Below are 20,492 nucleotides of genomic sequence, written 5' to 3' on the forward strand. Positions count from 1 at the left end.
ATCAAACATGGTAAGAACATTGATTTGCAAAGCAAAACACAACTTCGACCTTCATAACATTCCATTTTCCTTCTCATATACGAACTACCATTGAAAATAAAAGGAGTTAATCTATGACGCCAAAGAGGTATGACATTGGAAGAGCTTTGACCAACTAAAATACCCCCATAAATTTTGATGAAAACCAACTGATTGGTTACCACTTTTATGATATAGGTTAATTGGTTATAAGTTTTTTAGATATCATGCCTTTCTGGTATCATAATCAGACCCCAAAAGAAACAACATTTCTATATTTCCTGCCAAGGACAAGTTCCATATTACTTGTAGTTCTTCCAGTTAAAACTTGCAGTCTCCGCTTAAATTAGCCAAGGGCTACAAATAAGCACAACAGAAACCTGGATACAATCATAAAATCAAACATAAAAACATCAAAAAAATCTTTAATATACCACATAAACTACCATGGCTACACTTCCACATTCTTCTTATTCTTCTTTTTTTCCCTATCAATTTGGCCCAGCTCTAAACCTTAAAGCATTTGTCAATCCAAAACCATAACTCAACAATGCTGGGGAAGAAGCATCTAGGCCTTCCCAGTCTCGCACCATGGTTCAAGCAAAAACAACAGTTGACCAGTACTTCATACAATAAACTGTACATTTTTTGTTATATTGGAATAAAGGGCCATAACAGAGAAGGGAGCTCCAGTTCCATAACAGAATTCAAATTACAAGAAGCACTTCAAAACAACTAGTTGCCTTTCTTCAACCAATAATTCATAGACCATCCAATAAGAGAAACAAAAAAAAATTAAAGCATATCTCTCAGAAAGCAAATCAATGAATACTTAAACATCCAAAAAAATAACTAAAAACAAACAAATTAAGTATGATATCTCTTTTGCTAAACTACCATTGACGATTTTGTAGACTGGATCTCCTCTAACTCATCCGAAAGGAAAACTGAGGAACAGACGACGTAGACTCAAATTCAGTGACTCGGATCGGCAAGAAGAGAAAGAGAGCTTCGGAATCTCTGCCGCTATTTCGAGAAGATCGGAGGTAATTTATGAAAAAACGAAGCAGGTATTTCCCCTTTCTTCAGAGCTGTCTGTCTGTCTCTCTCTCTCCCCGCAGAATGAGTATTGGAGTTTATATACGAAATCAAATATAACCTTCAAAATTTCCCTCTCTAAGCGTTGTAACTCTCTCTCTATATTATAAACTCCTCTGGTCAGGTCAGCTGGGTCGGCTGGTGGGAGTGGGACATGCGTGGTACCCACACCACCTTCGAAGCGCCTCTCCTCTATGCTCTAAACGACAGTATGAACGAGCCAGCGACGGAACGAGTTAATTAATTAATTAATAATTATTGACTAATTAAGCAAATTTACTTTCCGTTTGAATTCTGGGCATTCATTTCTCATTAATTACGAAATCACCACCCTTATTCTCAGTAATTTTAACGGTTTACTTTTTCGACCAATAAATCAGAGTAATGCTATTAAACAACGAGCTCACACAAGCTTTTGGACTTTCTCCGCCCTACATACATCATGGAAGGCTGCATGTAGGGCGAAGTTCCAAGAGTTGCAAAATTCAGCTTCAATTTTTGTTGAAAAGAAAAAATCGTTATGCATAAATTATTTGATTAAATTGATTAGGGGTAAAATAGTAACTGCATTTTAATTTTTTTTAAATGGATATTACTATTAATTCGCACGACAAGACAACCGGATATAATCCGCCCCCTTTGCTACCAGAGAAATACTTTAAATTGGACAAGACTACGGCGTATGAGACCCTCCGCACATGCGGGCAGGCTGTCTAAACTAGGAAAACAATCTGACTTCGGACATGGATATAGACTAAAATCGCCTCTGGGGTTCCAAACAGAAACTCCCAAGCGGAGTGCGTTTTCGTCAGTTCAAATTCTAAATGTGTGTTAAGGAACAGGCGAGTATCGTGACCATTAATTGACAGGCGATGAACATCTATGGGCAGACTGTCATTGACACAAGTTACACGTGTTCCCACCAAATTATCTCCTTCTTGCCAGCCAGAAATGTTCCGATACTAGATAATGTGATCAGACCAACAAAACCCATATCATCTTACATCACATATCTAGAATATTTTATGGGACCCAGCTGTCTTGACCGTTAGGGACCCATTTAGGAAATATACAATGTTGCGGATACATATGTAGTTAGTACATATTATATGTATTAACCATTAATATGTTATTTTATTTTTAATTAAGTTATTAATTAATAATATTGAAAGTATACAATTAATCTAAAAACATATTGGATCTATGAGAATGCAGAAGTTCCATAAGTCCAAGAGTCCAATACATAAATCAAGGCTTCAAAAAAATGCATCCTAAATCAAATTATTAATTAATGATTTATAAAAACATAAGATCATAATTTAATATATATAATCCATGAGAATGTTATAAGAAGCATAGTTCTGAGATGCATATCATACACAATCCATAACTTTTAATTAATAAAATAAGTATTTTATTTTTATTTGTATAAATTACCAAAAAAATATAAAAGATGTTTTTACATAAATTGTGGATGGATCCATAGATCTATATTGTAATTCGTTACTATTATCAAAGCCATTTAAAACATATAAAACTATTTTGTTTATAATTTGTGAACTTCCTCATTTTGAGAAGACCCGTATATGGGCAAAAACATCATAAATATAATAAGAAATCAACATAACCATGCATTTCACAAACCCAAATATGAATATTTGATATTATATCCAGAATTTTGGCTGAAATGAGTGAATGAAACCCAAAAAATTTGGTCAAAGTAAACAGACATAAACTTGTTCATATTTCATTTTCAGCTACAATATCTGAAACCAAAATGTAAAACCATGTTTTAATTGGTGGCATTTTAATCTACCAGGAGTGCAAATTGGGTAGCCGATTTTAAAACTTTGGCTCAGGTTTTTGGGTTGGATTCATTCAAATTTTGACAAAATCCCAACTATAATTACACTCCTGTACTCTATAGCATTTGAATGAAAATGCTATTTAGGCTCAGTTTGGAAGGAGTACAAATACAAATACAAATATGTATTTGCACTGTACATATTTGTATAGGATAAAATACATAATCATCACAGTCAAAAGGTCTTCATGATTTGTTATGTTATATGTGTGTAATCATTGTAATATAACAAATTAGCAATCTTCAATGACAACACATGTGTTGAGCTTTTGCTGATTCATGATGTTGATCATTTTTTTGATCCAGCTTCCCATGGATTTTGAATTGGAGCTGCTTCTATCTTCATTGAAAAGTATATCAATTCTTCTCTTAGTTGGCACGGGATCACATCAATGTATACTCCATCACTTGGATATAATTTGGTACTTTTTATATTTGGTAAAGATATCAGGTTGGATATGTGGAAGAAAGGAACTTCAATTGACTGATAACAGAACTTTGAAAATGCATCTCAATCAACCAGAAAAGTTATGCTGTCTTATGGTTTAGACTTTTGAGTCACTATCAAATATTACTCAATTATTTCTCAGTGTGAGATATTGATCCACTGAGCCATAATAAAATGTGAGAGAAAAGGATAGCATGCGATACTATTAGGTTGGTAATGTTTGAGTGTAAATATCATTTGTATTAGTGTAAATGGGTTGAGTATAAATTCTGATTTACATTTTCTTTTAATCTTGACTTTGTCTTATTTATTTGTGATAAGTAAAATAGAAAATGGTGTGATAGGAAGTAAACATGACATGCTCCCTATTTTATATAACAGAGAGTTGAGGTAGGAGGAATAATGTAATTTGCATTACCAATGAATGCAAGTTTTGCATAAAAAATGCAAATCATGGCTATAAATAAACAAATGCAAAATCCAATTAGGTCCAAAATTTATATCCAGATCGGTTTTCCACCGCAAACATTAAGAAATTTCCCTCAACTTTATATTTTTCTCTTATTTTATACGAAACTAAACATAGCCTTACGCTGTCTTTGGTTTGAAGGGAAAGGTAGGGAAGGGAAGGGAAAAGTAGTAGAGAAATCCCCATACTATTTATCCTGTAAAAACGATTCTATTGGAGATGTTAAAATCATTAAATGGTTCTAAACAGTAATGCAACTAAAGACAACGGTCCTTAGGCTCTGTTTGAAAGGAGTATAAATATAAATATGTATTCCATTCTACATATTTGTATTTGTACTCCTTCCAAACTGATCTTTAGGCTATGTTTGGTTGCAATGCAAATAAATTTGCGCTGATGCAAAAGCATGACAGTGTAAATTCTGACATATTCTTGTTTCAAATTTTAACTTACTTTGTATGATTGCAGTACAAATGAAGTAAATTAAAACATGAAGCAGAATAAAGTAAAATCCAAAATAAAGTTAAACAAGAATTTGCATTTTTTACATTTGCACTCCCATGCATTTGTTCTAGTGCAAATAAATTTGCAGTGCAACCAGACACGGCCTTAATTGCTATAAGTGAGAAAGTGGAAAATAATAGCTGGTCCATAAAAGGTTAGTGGGAAGAGCTCGGGTTCAATCAGTGCAACACTAGTTCGAACAGCCTTTACAGCCTTGCATTAGGAATATCTCCGTACATATTTATGTGATTTATTTCATGTGGAGATATTCCCAATTAAAGGTTGCAAGAGGTTGTTCGAATAGTATGAGCACGGACTTGCACCAACTGAAGCCAAACTCTTGTGGGAGCCATATCAAGGCCATGGGATCCCTTGCAAGGAAAAACTCTACACACGTTCTAAAAGCAGAGGTGTCTGGCCACACATTAAGAAAATACCCCAATATTTAATATACATATACAATGTATGGGAGATATTCACAATGTGCTGGTAGATGTTATTTGCACAAAGTTTTTGATTTCAAGATATCTGAGCTCATATTCTAAAAGTAAGGGCATCTAGCTGCACGTTAAGAATATCTCCCAATGAATTTAACATACACGTACAATGTATGGGAGATATTCCCATTGTACATTTGGATGCTACTTGCAAAGATTTTGCTTTCAAGAGATCGAGGTTCATATTAGTGCACTCTATATAATATGGCTGGATTAGTTGCACTTGACGGCTGCATTAATAGCCATGTTAGGGATTGTTTAATTAATAATAATGCCCCCATGTCAGCGATAATGCGATTAGATATGGCATTCCCCCGTGGTGATGGGGTTGGGGAAATTTTCATTCCCGTTAATAGGGGAGCACTCCCCGCCCCGCGGGGACCCCGATCCCCACTCCCGTAGGATCCCCACTAATATATATGTATACATACGTTATATATGTACACATGCATCTATATATTAATATTTTAAAAATATGATTGAATATGTTTGAAACTTTTTGAATAAATTGTAAAATAAAAAACAAAACAAAATAATTAACATTATAAAAAATTACGGGGGAATGGGAATCCCCATGGGGATGAGGATGGGGATAGCCTTGTCCCCATTAGTAGGGACGGGGATGGGGAGAGGCTCCTTGTCCTTGCCCCGCCCCGTTGCCATTCCTAACTATGATGTGAGAGATTGGAGTGGAGTGGATGTGGGGCATATATACTTGATGTCTAATGTGAGGCGTTATTATTGGTTAAACAACCCTTAATACAACAATTAAGTTTAGCCAAGTGAGGCTCTAATTTAATAAACACATCCCGTAAAATATTTAGGCCCCATTTGGTTCATTGGAATAAGGGTTTATAACTGGAATCATAATGGGTTATTCCGATTCCAACTACTTGGTTGAGCGGAATGAGAATCCCATTCTCATTCTTGCTGGGATGGCATTCCCCCATTTGAGGGAATGGCTAATCCTTGCCTCTCCCTTGGGACTGAAACCCCATTACTAGTGATTCCAAATTTCATTATCATTCCTGTCTAAACCTAACAGGCTATGGAAATAGACCACTTAGGTTTCGATTCCGATTCCGATTTCAATTTCAATTCCAATTCCAATTCTGGCTACCAACCAAACAAACCCTAAAAAAATGTAGAGATAAACCACAAAAGGTTAAACCTTAAAAACTTCCATAATCATGTAGCAGCAATCAAATCTTATTATTATATTCAATTTGAAAAATGAACATGAACCTCAAATTATAAAACCAAGGATTAAAGTATTAGCATCGAGTATTGTATCTTAGATATAGATATGGATACGCTTTGGAAATGCATGAATACAAATGAAGAAAATGGAAACACTTAGATACGTTGGGGAAACACATATGAATTCCATAAATATATCAATAACACTAAATTTAAAATCAAATAGTTACAAATAATATATAAACTAGTGGGGACCCGTGAAATGCACATGATTTATTAAGCAAAAGCTAAATAATATAAAGGATAATTTACTAAAATACCTCTTATAGTTTCATGGATTTACTAAAATTTCCCTTATAGTTAAAATTTTACTAAAACACCACTTATAATTTGCAATGGATTTAATCAATCTTCCATTAGATGACAGTGGAAAATAACAATGTTGACCATAATGTTCATTTAAATAAATTTAATCAAAATAAAATAAAAATAAAAATACCATTTTTGCCCTTTATAAGACATAGGTAACCACTCTATTGGCTATATTTGTTTAATTTTGTTTTCTATACAAAAAAAGTGTTTAAGGGTGTTTTTTGAATAAAAAATCATGGGCCTAGTGGCAAAACACACACTCCTTAGTGAAATGTTGATTAAGTAAATAAGTTGTAAAATATATGAGATGTTTTAATAAAATGAAAACTATAAGGTAGCTTAAGTAAATATGTAAAAGTATAAGACATGTTCTAGTAAATGACCCTAACAGAATCACATGAGAGTACACAATTGTTTATATTTTCAACTTAAAAAATAATAATAATAATTCATATTTTATATACTACTTTTAATAAATTTTTATAATACAAAATTAAAAATAATTATAGTTAGTTTTATTCATCAAACTAATGAAATTGACCAACCCAATTGACCAAATTTGAATGACCCAATCATAGATATATATTAATATTTTTATATTTTAAATATAATTTTTTAATATAGGAAAGTGGGGAAATTCCCAAATTTCTTAGTCTCAAATATTTTATATTATAAATTTAATTTTTAATAATATTAATGTAAATTTTAAAATTTAAAATTAAGTTTTCAATATAATCTTTTAAACCAATTGAGCAAACCGAAAATCAAACCAAACCAATACAACCCGATTTAATTGGTTTTCACTAATGGTCAGTAGATTTAGGGTAACCAACTCCCTATCCTGACCATGTCAATTTGATTGGCCAAATAGCTTACAACCAAACTAAATCAGGTCATGATCAACACTCCTAATTTCATCTAAATTAATATTTTAATATCTAATAAATAAAAGTATTTTAATATCCAATAATTATTAAAAATTTATAGCGAAAATGCACAATAATTGAAAATATATTGATAATAAAAATAAAATAATTACAATAATCACAAAAATACAAAAAATACTAAAAATATATTAAGTCAGTCAATAAATATTGTAATATCAAATAATAGTTTAATCTCTAATAAATATCAATGAATAAAGTACACAAAAAATACAGTAAATACAATAAGTATAATAAATTCAATTTAAAAAGTTAAATAACAATAGTTTAATATCCAATAATTATTATTATTTTTTAAATAACAAAATAAATATAGATTTATACATAATTATAGAAAATATATTTATCAAAAAACTATAAATAATTTTTGAAAATACAATAAATATTAATTATAGTATATTAAATATATAATAAATATAGATTAAGATTTTAAAATCATTATTAATGAATATTATTTTTTAAAATTTTATTTTTCTAGAATTATTAGTTGATATAAGTGAAATTGGTTATTAAAATATTATTTAGTTATTTAAATATATTCTTATTTAAATTTTATAATTATAATTATTAATTGAATTTAATAATCTATAAAATTATAATTTAATCTATAATTACATAATTTCATTATTAAATTTGTAAAATTTTAAATTATTATTAATTTTAATATTATGTTATGATTTATTTATTTTTTAAAATATTTAGTTATTAATACTTAAGCGGTATATAAAATAATTAAAAATCCTCATTATTTGAGTTTAAGATATTAAGTTATTGAAATATTTAAATAATATTTTAAATTTTAATGTTAAATTTCTGTTATTTTAATAATATTTAATTTGAATAATATGAAAAACCATAATTTATATAGTTAGTACATAATCTCATGATGAATTTTGTAAAAATATAAAACCATTAATAATATCAATATTATTAAATCTATTTTAAATATTTGTGTGTTTTTAATAAATATTTTAAAGTTTATACTATTATTACATAATTTCATTATTAATTTTGTAAAAATATTAAATTATTATTAATTTGAATATTATGTTATGATTAATTTTATTTTATTGCATAATTTTGTTATTTTAAATATTCGTTATTTAAAATACTTAGTTATTTAAATATTTAAAAATATTCATTATTTGAATTTAAGATATTTAGTTATTAAAATATTTAAATAATTAAACCTTTTTCTATGTAATTATTTAGCTACTTTTATTATTTTACTATTTGAGATATTTAGTTATTGAAATGTTGAAATAATATTTTATTTTTTCAATGTTTAATTTTATTATTTTAATAACATTTTATTTGAATAATCTAGAAAATCATAACGTATATTGTGAGTACATAATTTCGTGATAAATTTTGTAAAAATATAAAACTATTAATAATATGAATATTATTAAATCTATTATAATTATTTTTTGTATTTTTAATAATTATTCTAAAGTCTATACTACTATTACATAATTTCATTATTAATTTTGTAAAAATATTAAATCATTATTAATTTGAATATTATGTTATAATTTTTTATTTTATTGCATAATTTTGTTATTTTAACTATTTAAAATATAGTTATTTTAAATATTCCATTATTTAAAATACTTAGTTATTTAAATATTTATATAATATACAATATATTTAGAAATATTGATTATTTGAATTTAAGATATTTAGTTATTGATATTTTGTTTATATTAACACAAAATCCAACTAAATATTAAATTCTCAAATGTAAACTAAAATATCAATTAATAATTTATAAAAAATATATTTTCAATTTAACATATATCAAATTTGTTAAATTTTCTAAGATACATACATACATACATACGTACGTACGTACGTACGTACATACATAGTATGCAAATTTGTAATTACTAATATAATTATTACATTACTGATATTTTTGTTTCTATAGTTTTTTTCTAAAACTAAAAATCATTTTTGGTATAAATGTTGATTAGTAGATATTATACTCTTAAATATTTTTTTGAACATTTTTTTATTATTGTAAATCTTTAATATGTTGTTATTTAATGTAATGTAAATTAAAATATTAATTAATTTATAATTATATATATGTATATTAAACTTATGTATTAAAATAATTATTTTATTAATAATATTTTATTTGCATGAAATGGGTTAAATTACTAAAATGTGCACCTAAATTTATTTCTTTTTTTTTCAATGGCATAGAAAAAGTTTTTTTTTTTTAAATTCCCCATTCATTTCACTAACATGAATGTTTCTCTTCATCTTATCTTAGAATATAAAAACCACTCATTCCTTTATCTAATAAATCAAGAAGAATCAAATAAAATCATAAATTTATATTTATCATAAAGAAATCTCATTAGAGATCAAATCCAATGGGTTTGATTGGTCAATTATATAAGAAATTGCACCTGCACACTTGTTTTAGAAAACAAATTTTCTCTTACTAAAACCAGTTTGAACTTGTCCCACATTAGATATTTACAAGTTTTGTTTTGGATTTTTTAATAGGAGTTGATTTACACTCCTTAGAAATAGAAGAAGAGAGTATGGAGATTTGATATCGTGCAACGTGTGTGTTTGACGCAATGAGATGCTTTAGAGGCGCACCTTGCTCGCACTTCTATTTAGTAGAGGTGCACTTTAATCACCGTTGATGTGATCAATGATTACTATTAGATCAAATATGATCATCAAAAGGCACAATTCAAAGTTAATAGTCATTAATTATTAACTATCTTTTAAACAATGTTCAAGGTGCATTATCTAGACCAACACTTACCTTTTCTTCATACATCTTTAGAAGCTATTTAAGGATAAATAAGACATTTCACACAGAACAATTTCAAAATTCCCTCTCTCTCTATGCATCTCAAAGCTCCTCCTTCAAGTTTCAGTGACCCTATTTTCCAACAACCTCTATGATAAGAATCACTTAGAACACGGACATAATTCAATGTTGTATTTACAAAACTAATAGAACCACAAGTCCTTCAAATGAATAGGAAAATAATAGTTTAAAGATTGAAAAAATTAAAGAGAACAAATGCAAGTATAATATAGGGGGGATTTTGTTTTTTTGCTACGTGAATGGGCTCTCATGTTGCATACTCCTTGTTTTGAACAGATCTCCATCACGTAAATGGTCAGGGAATTTCAATTCAAATAAGTTATGACAAGACACTTTGGAATTCGGATCTGCTACGAACAATATATTTAAAATTTAATACACTGATCATGTGTTGTTTGTAACAAATACGACAAGAGTGGGTTAATTTCTGAAGTGGGTGTTAGGAGGATTTTGTGAGGGTGCAGCACTTGCACTGCAGCGTCGTCTAGCCTTCGTTTAAAGTACCAAACGACCATTTCGGCTTCAGTCAGGTTAAAGTCCGTTCGAAAGGGAGACAGGATCTGCTCCTCACATCTGGCGCCTGACATATACATCCTATTATGGTGGATGTGATTGTGAGGCGCCTATTTGTGAGGAGCAGATACCGTTATATCTGTTTCTGACGAAGAACGCGTCACGCCGATTTTATAATACATCTCTTGAAAATACTTATGTGTTATTATTTACGAGGAGATATCAATAGACAGTGGGATGTGCATATAAGACGCTTTTTCTCCTTACATGGGCGCTTCACATCGATTTTAATATCTTCCGGAGCAGAGGCTGTTAGAATGGTGTGGGCACATATTTGCACTGATAGAAGCCGATATCTATACAAGTACATTAGTCGCCATGTCCATCCTCGTCCCTTCGCCAATTGCCAGTTCGCCTATTCTGAGAGAAAGTAAAGAGGAAAAAGACAGAATAGAATGACCGTGCGTTCATTGCTTCAGGCTCCTCCATGCTCTCTCACAGTTACAGACAAACCGAAATCCATCTGTCGAAATGCTAGAGGCCACGTCCATTCAATCATAACCTGCGCGTCCTCTTCCTCTGGTCACTCAAAGCACCAACCATTCGTTAACATCTCCTCCATCGAAGGTCGTCGTGAAGCACCGCCGGCCCGCCCAAGAGAACATCCGCGACGAAGCTCGCCGTCACAACTTCTCCACCCACAAACATGGCTTTTCCGCCAAATACGTTCCATTCAACGCTGATCCCACATCGACTGAATCTTACTCCCTCGACGAGATCGTCTACCGCAGCCGCTCCGGAGGCCTCCTCGACGTCCAACACGACATGGACGCTCTCAAGAAGTTCGACGGTCAATACTGGAAATCACTCTTTGACTCCTGAGTCGGCAAGACGACGTGGCCTTATGGCTCCGGCGTTTGGAGTAAGAAGGAGTGGGTCCTCCCAGAGATCGACAGTGACGATATCGTTAGCGCCTTTGAAGGCAATTCCAACCTTTTCTGGGCCGAGCGTTTCGGCAAAGAGTTTTTGGGTATGAATGATTTATGGGTGAAGCATTGTGGGATCAGTCATACGGGTAGTTTTAAAGATTTGGGGATGACTGTCTTGGTGAGTCAGGTGAACCGGTTGAGAAAGATGAATCGGCCGGTAGTTGGTGTGGGGTGTGCTTCCACTGGGGATACTTCTGCTGCTCTCTCTGCATATTGCGCTTCGGCGGGAATTCCATCCATCGTTTTTCTCCCTGCAAATCGAATTTCGATTGCCCAGTTGGTCCAACCAATTGCAAATGGGGCTTTTGTTTTGAGTCTTGACACAGATTTTGATGGGTGCATGCAGTTGATTCGTGAGGTTACATCAGAGTTGCCAATCTATCTTGCCAACTCTTTGAACAGTCTGAGGCTTGAAGGGCAGAAGACGGCTGCCATTGAAATATTGCAGCAGTTTGACTGGGAGGTGCCAGACTGGGTTATTGTTTCCGGCGGAAACCTGGGCAATATCTATGCTTTCTATAAAGGGTTCAGCATGTGCAAAGAACTGGGGCTTGTCGATCGGATCCCACGACTTGTCTGTGCTCAGGCTGCCAATGCCAATCCGCTGTACCTTCATTACAAGTCAGGATGGACTGAATTCAAGCCGGTGAAAGCTAATACAACTTTTGCATCTGCCATACAGATTGGAGATCCACTTTCTATAGATTGAGCTGTGCTTGCCCTCTAGAATTCGGATGGGATTGTGGAAGAAGCAACTGAAGAAGAACTGATGGATGCTATGGCCCAAGCAGATTCGACTGGCATGTTTATATGTCCTCATACTGGTGACAGCATTGATTAAACTTAGGAAAAGTGGGGTTATTGGCCCTACTGATCGGACTGTAGTGGTTAGCACTGCTCATGGGCTGAAGTTCACACAGTCCAACATTGACTACCACTCAAAGGAGATTGCAGACATGGCTTGCAGGTATGCTAACCCACCAGTTCATGTAAAAGCAGATTTTGGGTCAGTTATAGATGTTCTAAAGAAGTATTTATTGAGCAAGACTCCAAAACATTAGTCATCTTGTGCTCATTATAAGTTTGGAATGTTTGAATGTTTGATTCTCCTCGTTTCTGTTAGTTATTGCCGTTGTAGTTTTATGCATTCTTTCTTGGTTGCCTCAATATCTGTAGCATTTGATGCCAAGTTTCCGAAGTAGCAATATTATTTGAAAATTACTGATAAAGCACGTTTGGTCACTGATTTCTTTTTATTGGTATCTTTTATTCTCTTTGCTGCTGCCTTGGATTACTTTGCATAACTTGATGTTCAAGTTTGACTTAGATATCATCAAGGGAAAATGAATCTCCACACCTGAATTGTAATCCTCAAATCCACACTCAATCCAAATACAGCTTTTAAGTTCTGAAAGAAAAATGAGCATTACTCATAAACATGCATTGTAATGCTTATTGTTTCTTAGGATATATCAGTGCTATGAAGTTTGCTTTTGCTTGGCCATAATGAGAAATACCAGAGATCCAGCTAGTAAAACTTAAATGATTTCCAGCAACTTGGCACATAGAAATCCTCTTATAAACATATATAATGCCATTTCTGCATTCTAGTGCTGGAAATTTTTTGTTTTGCAATATCATCTATTACTTACTATACATTCTTCTGCAAGATGACGAGCAGTTATTATGTAACTGTGATACAAGTATTATATGGAAAGGTAGAGAAGGATTACATGGAGGAGGCTAAGATTCAAGCAGAGATTGCACTATTCCCTGTCATAGTTGTCAGGAAGGGCAGCAGGGTAAAGCTGGGCGATTGTGGGGCCCCTAGGTGATGAAAGAAACATTAGATTACCATTATTTATATTAAAGGTTTAATTGAAGACGAGGCAATAATCATGAATATCATTCTGACATGAATATTTGTGGGGGAGGGGGTGTTATCTTGAAATTGGATGGTAATCTAATTTGGGTTTTGAGTGGCCCCCTTGCCACATGAATATCATTATCCATGCAAAATAACAACATACCATCATCATCTAAGCCTCATCCTAATTATATGGGATCGGCTACATAATCTTGCTTTGTCATTCCTTTCTGTTTAATGCCATATCCACTGTTAAATTGTTGGTGCTTAAATCATTTTTTGTTATTCCTACATGTCCTTTTAGGTCTACCCCTACCCCTTCTAGCCCCTTTCATAATATATCATTCCCTTTTCTCCCCCACTAAATGTTAATATTACAACATATTATTTATTTCCTAAAACCTGACATTTTTTCTGTTATGTTACACTTCTGGTAGAGTGGCAAATTCCCATCTGTGAGAAACTAAGGATTGCATTGCTAATGTTTCATTCCTAGTAGATTGCATGACTTTTGTGCAGAATTTGCAGCTATTGATCAAAATTCATTGTATACTAAAAGAAAAAAAGGTGCAAAACAAGACTCAACACCCATTGACTTCTTAAGACAGAGAAAGGCTTATTGTGGGGGTAGGATCTGTTAGACTGTTAAAAACATGTATAATTGGCTACCGGCTAGGTAACACAATCAAGAGTGAACATGGCAATGATCCATACAACTGGCATGTACACTTGATTAGTTAAGGTCCCATTGTACGTGCCTTGTTTGTAGCAGATGTGAAGCCTTTATTATTGTATTCATTTTGGTACAGTTCACATTTGATAATGGTCATTTTTTATATCTGACTTCTTAAGCTTCAAGTTAATGCTTTCACAAATCTTTAGCTTTCTCCACTAGAGATGGTGTTACACATTGTCAGTAGCATCTGATCCAAGTTTAAGTAAGATGGATCAACTAATAAAGTTAACAGCAGAAACCAATTCAATTGAATGAAAGCGCTTGTTGTCATTTAAGACAGATTAAGACAATGAGAAATCATTTCTGAGGTATCATCAGAACTGAAACTATTGAAGGATATATTCATAGTTCTGCATTTATCTGTTTGTTATGCTAAAAATAATGAACAAAAATGAGTTCTAGCCTTAAACGCTAAGACCTACTCAATCTCTAAAGGATATTTTTAGAGATTAACATTGCAAGGTCCACTTGCCCACCATCTCTTAATTCTTGATTTCTTCATTTGGTTTCAGTTCGCAGTTTTGTACTCCAGTTTTGTAGAATTCACCATATTGACAATGAACATGGAAAGCGATAGATAGATATTGTAATTTGGCATTTACATGCTTCGGAGCTGGAAGGTGGTGGCTATGGCGTGGCATTGACTATCAAAGGTTCAAAATACCGCAAGATATCCACATGTATCATACGGTACAGATCAGTTTTTGAACCCACCAATACACCAAATGACCAAGTAAAGGGCCAAATGGGAGAAAATGCAGCAAGTATTTGGTTGTCCAGATATGGGAAACCAGGATTTATTAAAATGGGAGTCACTCAGTTATTTGCCAGGTCTTATGAGTGCAATTTAGACGGGCATGTGTAATTGGGTTGAGCAACCATTGAAATTTGAAGAGCCGAGGCCTGAGGGCCCGGGGCCCAATCCTCCCCCAACATGGCAACAATGCAACAATGCAACATTTCTGCATCTGCCAGAATGGTGTTTGGTAATTTTACGGAAAAAAAAAAAAACGAATGGTTTTTGGTAAAAATAATGTATGTGTCTTGTTCTGTGGGCGTTTATTAAGAGAGTGTTTATATAAACATTTATCTGAAAAACGCTGTTTTAATAAATAAAAGCGTTTCAGTTTCTGCATTTTCTCATAATCGCCCATGGAACCAAGCATAACCAATGCGGATGCCTTGTAGACACACACACACGCAGCCATGGCAAAAGCTATGTTAATCCTAAGAACATATAATCTCAAAAAAAAGAAAAAAACACAACTGGATTTACCAAGAATCTGGGGTCAACCAACAATCGGCCCATCACAAACAAGAACAAAATCAATCTAAAATCATTGGAGCCATCACCTTAACAAATCCTATATTTCAGTATTGACTGCAACAAGTTCCAAATCAATTAAAAGAAAGCTCTAATCCCTTTTGCCACCAGTCGTGTTTTCTAATACAATACAAAGAGAGCTTCTTGACGACTGAAGGACAAAAGAGATTTTTTTGCAGTTTCAACGTCAAAGCTCTCCACGATGAATGATAATAGCAATTCAGAGCAGATGCATTTGGATTTGGGCCTAAGAGCAAATTCTCTATGTCCACCCACCAATGAGTTTCTACTTTCATGAGTAATCGTACAATGATATGCTCTTATCGTCGGACACACTCGCAAGCCGACCTGCCCGGACACCAGTCCCCCCTGGCGGGCGGAATGCCACCCCCCAAACCTGGTCCGTGTGATTACTCATTGTCTGCACTGAGGCCCTCATGTTCAAATCCCAAAGCCGCACAGTCCGATCACTTGAGCCTGTTGCAAGTGCCGCACCATCTGGGTTTGCATCCAAGCTCAAAACCCAGCTTGCATGACCTGACATGGCTCCAACCAGGCTCTTGCCATCTGCATCGTACATGTGCACATGAGCATCATCTGAGGCTGAAAATAGGACCCGAGTGTCAACAGGGGAGTACACAAGTGATCTCACGGGCATGGAGTGACCCTCCAGGTGATGCAGGAACTTGGCTCGTGCTACATCAAAGACGGAGATTGTGCCATCCATGGAACCACAAGCCAGTCTTCTCCCATCTGGACTCCATGCAACTGAAAGGACGAACTTGCCACTGCCACTCTTATCAGAAGGCTTAGATCCTTCTGGACGTGGAACAGACAGAGTTGCTATTAGTTGCCATGTTGCAGTGTCCCATAACTTAACTGATGCGCTGCCTCCGCCAGCAACTGCTAGAATGGTGCCCTGTAAAGAGCATAATCAATTTGTTATCTTTGTGATTAGAATAATTAAATAAATATATAATTAAAAAAAGCTTGTGTAGTTTAGTCATAAAAATAAGGACTGGGTTAAAGTTTGGTAGTTCACTGAACTTAGTTCTGTAATCCATGTAAGCAATGCAGAAAATCTCAGCAAAAATAAAAGTACAGTTGTAACTAGAAATCAAAAAGACCAGAAAAAAAAAAACAAAACAAATTATAGTGTGGATGTGGTGAGAGGCATAAACCTCTCCCCCATTCATGTAATTGCAACTTAGCTCAAAACATATTTGCGCTCATAACCCCTTGTTTTGCTAAAGTGTGGGCCATATGGTTTGCCAAATAGGGATCATTCACATAAAGGATGGCTCATACATGCATATGATATTGAATGAGAAGTCTTGGGCATCGTATTGTGGATGACTTGGCTCAGTAACCTTGCCTTCAACCTTGATTTTTTTCTCAAACAAGTAAATTCTAGCAAAGTACTATACAGGTGTAGAAAAGTCATTACCCAATGTTGGCCCCATCTGACTAGTTATTTGGTCTTGGGAGGGGTGGACAGGATATGGACTTAACCTTTGGCTTTTATTTTTGGTAAAGTGACCTCTCTCAAACTTGAGCCAACGTTCTCATACTTGTCAATCCAAAGATTTTACCATTACACCAAGCACTAGGCAGATGTATGGGCAAAAAACAAATACGAAGTTGTGTTAAGTTAAGCTTGATGTAAGACATGACCTATGCCAAAACCTAATAATAATGGTAGGGAAAGAAAACACAGAAACAGCATAAAGTTGTTTTCTATAGTGATCCCCTTGGTCTTGACTGTCTCCAACATAAATTCTCCTAAGACTCACCAGCACTAGCTAATGAGTGAGCCACACTATTTGCTGATCTAGGGACCCAATTGAATGACCACAACAGACTAGACCCCTCTTGACTGTCTCCAACATAAATTCTCCTAAGACTCGCCAGCACTAGCTAATGAGTGAGCCACACTATTTGCTGATCTAGGGACCCAATTGAATGACCACAACAGACTAGACCCCAAAGCTCTAGGACATCTGACCAGAAAATGCAGTGTCCGTGGTTGTTCCAGCATTCTTTAGGCCAAATGGCATGACCAATTAACAGAAGGTTCCCCACTCCGTAACGATGAAAGTCTGATTTTGGTTTTTGTCAGCTGTCTTCAGTTGTATCCTGAGAAAGCATCCATAAGTGCAAAGACAGCAAAGAATTTCCAGAATTTCCAATGAAGCTATGGTGCTAGAACTTCCAACCAGCTGTTGCCAACTTCAGCCCCTGTAGAATTGCTAAATTTCTGCTCTTGAAGAATTTCCAACCCCAGCTGGTCATGAAAAACTTGGCACTGTGTATCCCCTGTCACCTCTAATTTTTACCCTAATACACAACATCCCCAGATTACCAACATGGCAGCCATCAAAGTTCAATTTCCACCTGCCATGGTGTAAACGGGACGGAACAAAGGTTGGTTCTTATCTCATTTAGGAAATGCATCAACCTCCATGGACCCACCTTGGCTCTCCTTGCTCACTTGATGGCATTTACCAAGTCTCCAAGGACTAAAAATAACCTTGGTCTGCTGATCAAAAAAACTTTGGTATCATTTGCTTGACAATCGTGGAACCTGTAAGGAGGGCAATCACTTTGGTTTTAGCAGCAACCATGTCACCAATCAACAAAGTATTGCCAAAAATTAGAGTGTGGGTAACCAGGAGACAATCTTCTACACATGAACATGTAAGATTAGCTTTCATGTGTATTTTGGAGGCTGATGAATTTAACTACCCAAAACAATACTAGTGCTATTACCATGATGTATCAGAAGAGTTTCCAAGTGAAAAGTAGAATGGCTATAATTTGTTAAATCTGCAAAGTGTCCCTTTTAGCATGTAAGTGCGTTCATGATCAATATTTATGAATAAAGAGTTCATACCCAATGGCAAAGAACAAAAATCCTGCCAATACCTTCAAATTGTGTATATATTTGTGTTTGCATATGACTGTGATTTCTAATTTCGGTTGTCTACAGACAGCTAATGAGCAGTCTGATTCTGGCAATCAATTATGAAATAAAGGTTTTTCTGTATTCCTTGAACATAGAATCGTTATTGCACAGCCCTCAGCTAGAGAAAGTATAAAATGGTAATATTTGTGCAATAGGGATTGTTTCTCCAAGGTACTCTTTTTTAATGGTTAAGAAAATTAAAGTGTCAAAGTAGGGAAGTCCCATAAATGAGATAAGAAAAACCATAGGTCAGTTCTCAAAATAGACGCCCCAAGACTACCCCACAGTTACTGTTCCCATAAAATCCTTCCAGATTCGCTCTTGAGGCAAAAATCCCTCTCCTCCCTCTTTTATCCATTTAATCATGACTTTGGAATTATCCTCCAAGGCCCCAACCACAATGATGAATAATCTAGTTTGGACTAACGACTTAATCAATGCAGATAGGTGGAAACCAGAATTGCAGTACCTGTAGAACATCCATCAGAATTTAGCTCTGTGGTACCTAAAGGAGGTAGGTGTTTCCACGTAAAACTTAGAAGCCTAATCTCAAATTGAGCACTCCGAACTAGGTTGGAGCTCAGAAGTTAATTGGGTTTTGAATATTTTAACCCATTGGAGTTGTCATGCACCAATACAAACACCATTTGGCATTGACATTAAGAAAAACAGAGTCAGGCAAGCAAATAATTGGTCAATCCTTCTATCGACTATGCATCAAAGAACAGGGAAAAATGATAAAAAAAAAAACAATGTCTAAATACTAATTTTTCACGTAACACTATCAGAAACCCGTGAGAAGCTGGGATTACGAAGTAAGCATAGGAAAGGTGAAGGTTATTAACCTTAGGATCAAACTTCATTTGCCAGACTTCTGATGGTGGAGCTTCGAGAGTGGCAATTGTGGCGTTCGTATCGACATCGAAAACCCGAACAAAGCTATCGAGAGAAGCAGAAGCTGCGATAACACCGGAAGGATGGGCAGCAACCGAGACCACGCCGAGGCAGTGCCCTGTATTAGTACCCTCCAGGACGAGCTCGTCTGGTCGCCATAACTTCACAGTCTCGTCGAGGGAGCCAGTGAGCAGAAGAGCAGGCCGGGCGTCGGTTGCAGGAACCCAGGTGACAGCCCATACTGATTCTTCATGAGCATTTTCGATCGATTTCAACCCTGCAAGCTTCATTGATAAATTATAAAACCCTAGAAGCAGAAACCCTAAAAACAAAGGCGAGGAGCAAGAAAGCTCTCTCTCTGGCGCGTTTCGTTTCTGTCTGACTTCTTTTTGATTCGTAACCTCTGGCTTCGGTTGAGTTCGAATTCTTTGCTTGGTGGCCGGCCCGTTTGCTGTTTTCAGTCTACTGCTTTTCTTGTGTGCAGCCTGGCACCTGCTTAACGATTTTGGTTCAATACTTGACGTATGGAGTACCCTATGATTTATCAAATGGGCAAAAACTTACCTATTCTTCGAAAAATTATTTAAGGTATTCTTATGGTTTTTATAATAAAAATTTCATTTTTATTCAAAATTAATGTCAAACAAATCTTAAAAACCCAATCCAAATTCAGCCTAAAAATTATTTAAGGTATTCTTATGATTTTTATAATAAAGAATTCACTAGGGAGGGGTCCCGAGGGCTGAAATGAAATTACAACATTGCTATTTACTATATTAAAAAATACAATAGTTTCTTAATAATAAATTTGCAATTATAAGTAATCAAGTCTTGAAACTCATATAAAGACTTAAAAGAGATCATCATGTGCTCGTTTTTTAAATATTACTTCAGCAAAGCATCTAATATAAAAGAATACGATCATACAGT

General features: G+C 34.4%; 2 protein-coding genes and 1 pseudogene across 2 annotated transcripts in view; 1 reads left to right on the plus strand and 2 right to left on the minus strand.

Moving 5' to 3' along the window:
- LOC148846874 (myosin-17-like) overlaps positions 1-1,294 on the minus strand; it is a 45,502-nt gene extending 44,208 nt beyond the window's left edge. Inside the window, exon 1 of the mRNA XM_088950632.1 lies at positions 916-1,294. Within this exon, the coding sequence (XP_088806758.1) occupies positions 916-918 (3 nt within the window). The 5' untranslated portion in view covers positions 919-1,294. The remainder of the gene's footprint in view (positions 1-915) is intronic.
- A 9,778-nt stretch (positions 1,295-11,072) lies between these two features.
- Positions 11,073-13,005, plus strand: LOC148846875 (threonine synthase, chloroplastic-like; annotated as a pseudogene).
- Positions 13,006-15,719: 2,714 nt separating this feature from the next.
- On the minus strand, positions 15,720-20,132 carry VIP3 (Transducin/WD40 repeat-like superfamily protein). The gene is made up of 2 exons (XM_088951582.1): positions 19,514-20,132; positions 15,720-16,622 (listed from the first exon to the last, which is right to left on the minus strand). The coding sequence occupies exons 1-2, from the start codon at positions 19,850-19,852 to the stop codon at positions 15,996-15,998; spliced, it is 966 nt and encodes a 321-aa protein (XP_088807708.1). The 5' UTR covers positions 19,853-20,132; the 3' UTR covers positions 15,720-15,995.
- Between the last annotated feature and the right edge of the window lie 360 nt (positions 20,133-20,492).

This window comes from Nelumbo lutea, chromosome 6, assembly GCF_056320005.1.
Source record: "Nelumbo lutea isolate HS-2025 chromosome 6, American lotus-T2T, whole genome shotgun sequence".
Classification (NCBI taxonomy): domain Eukaryota; kingdom Viridiplantae; phylum Streptophyta; class Magnoliopsida; order Proteales; family Nelumbonaceae; genus Nelumbo; species Nelumbo lutea.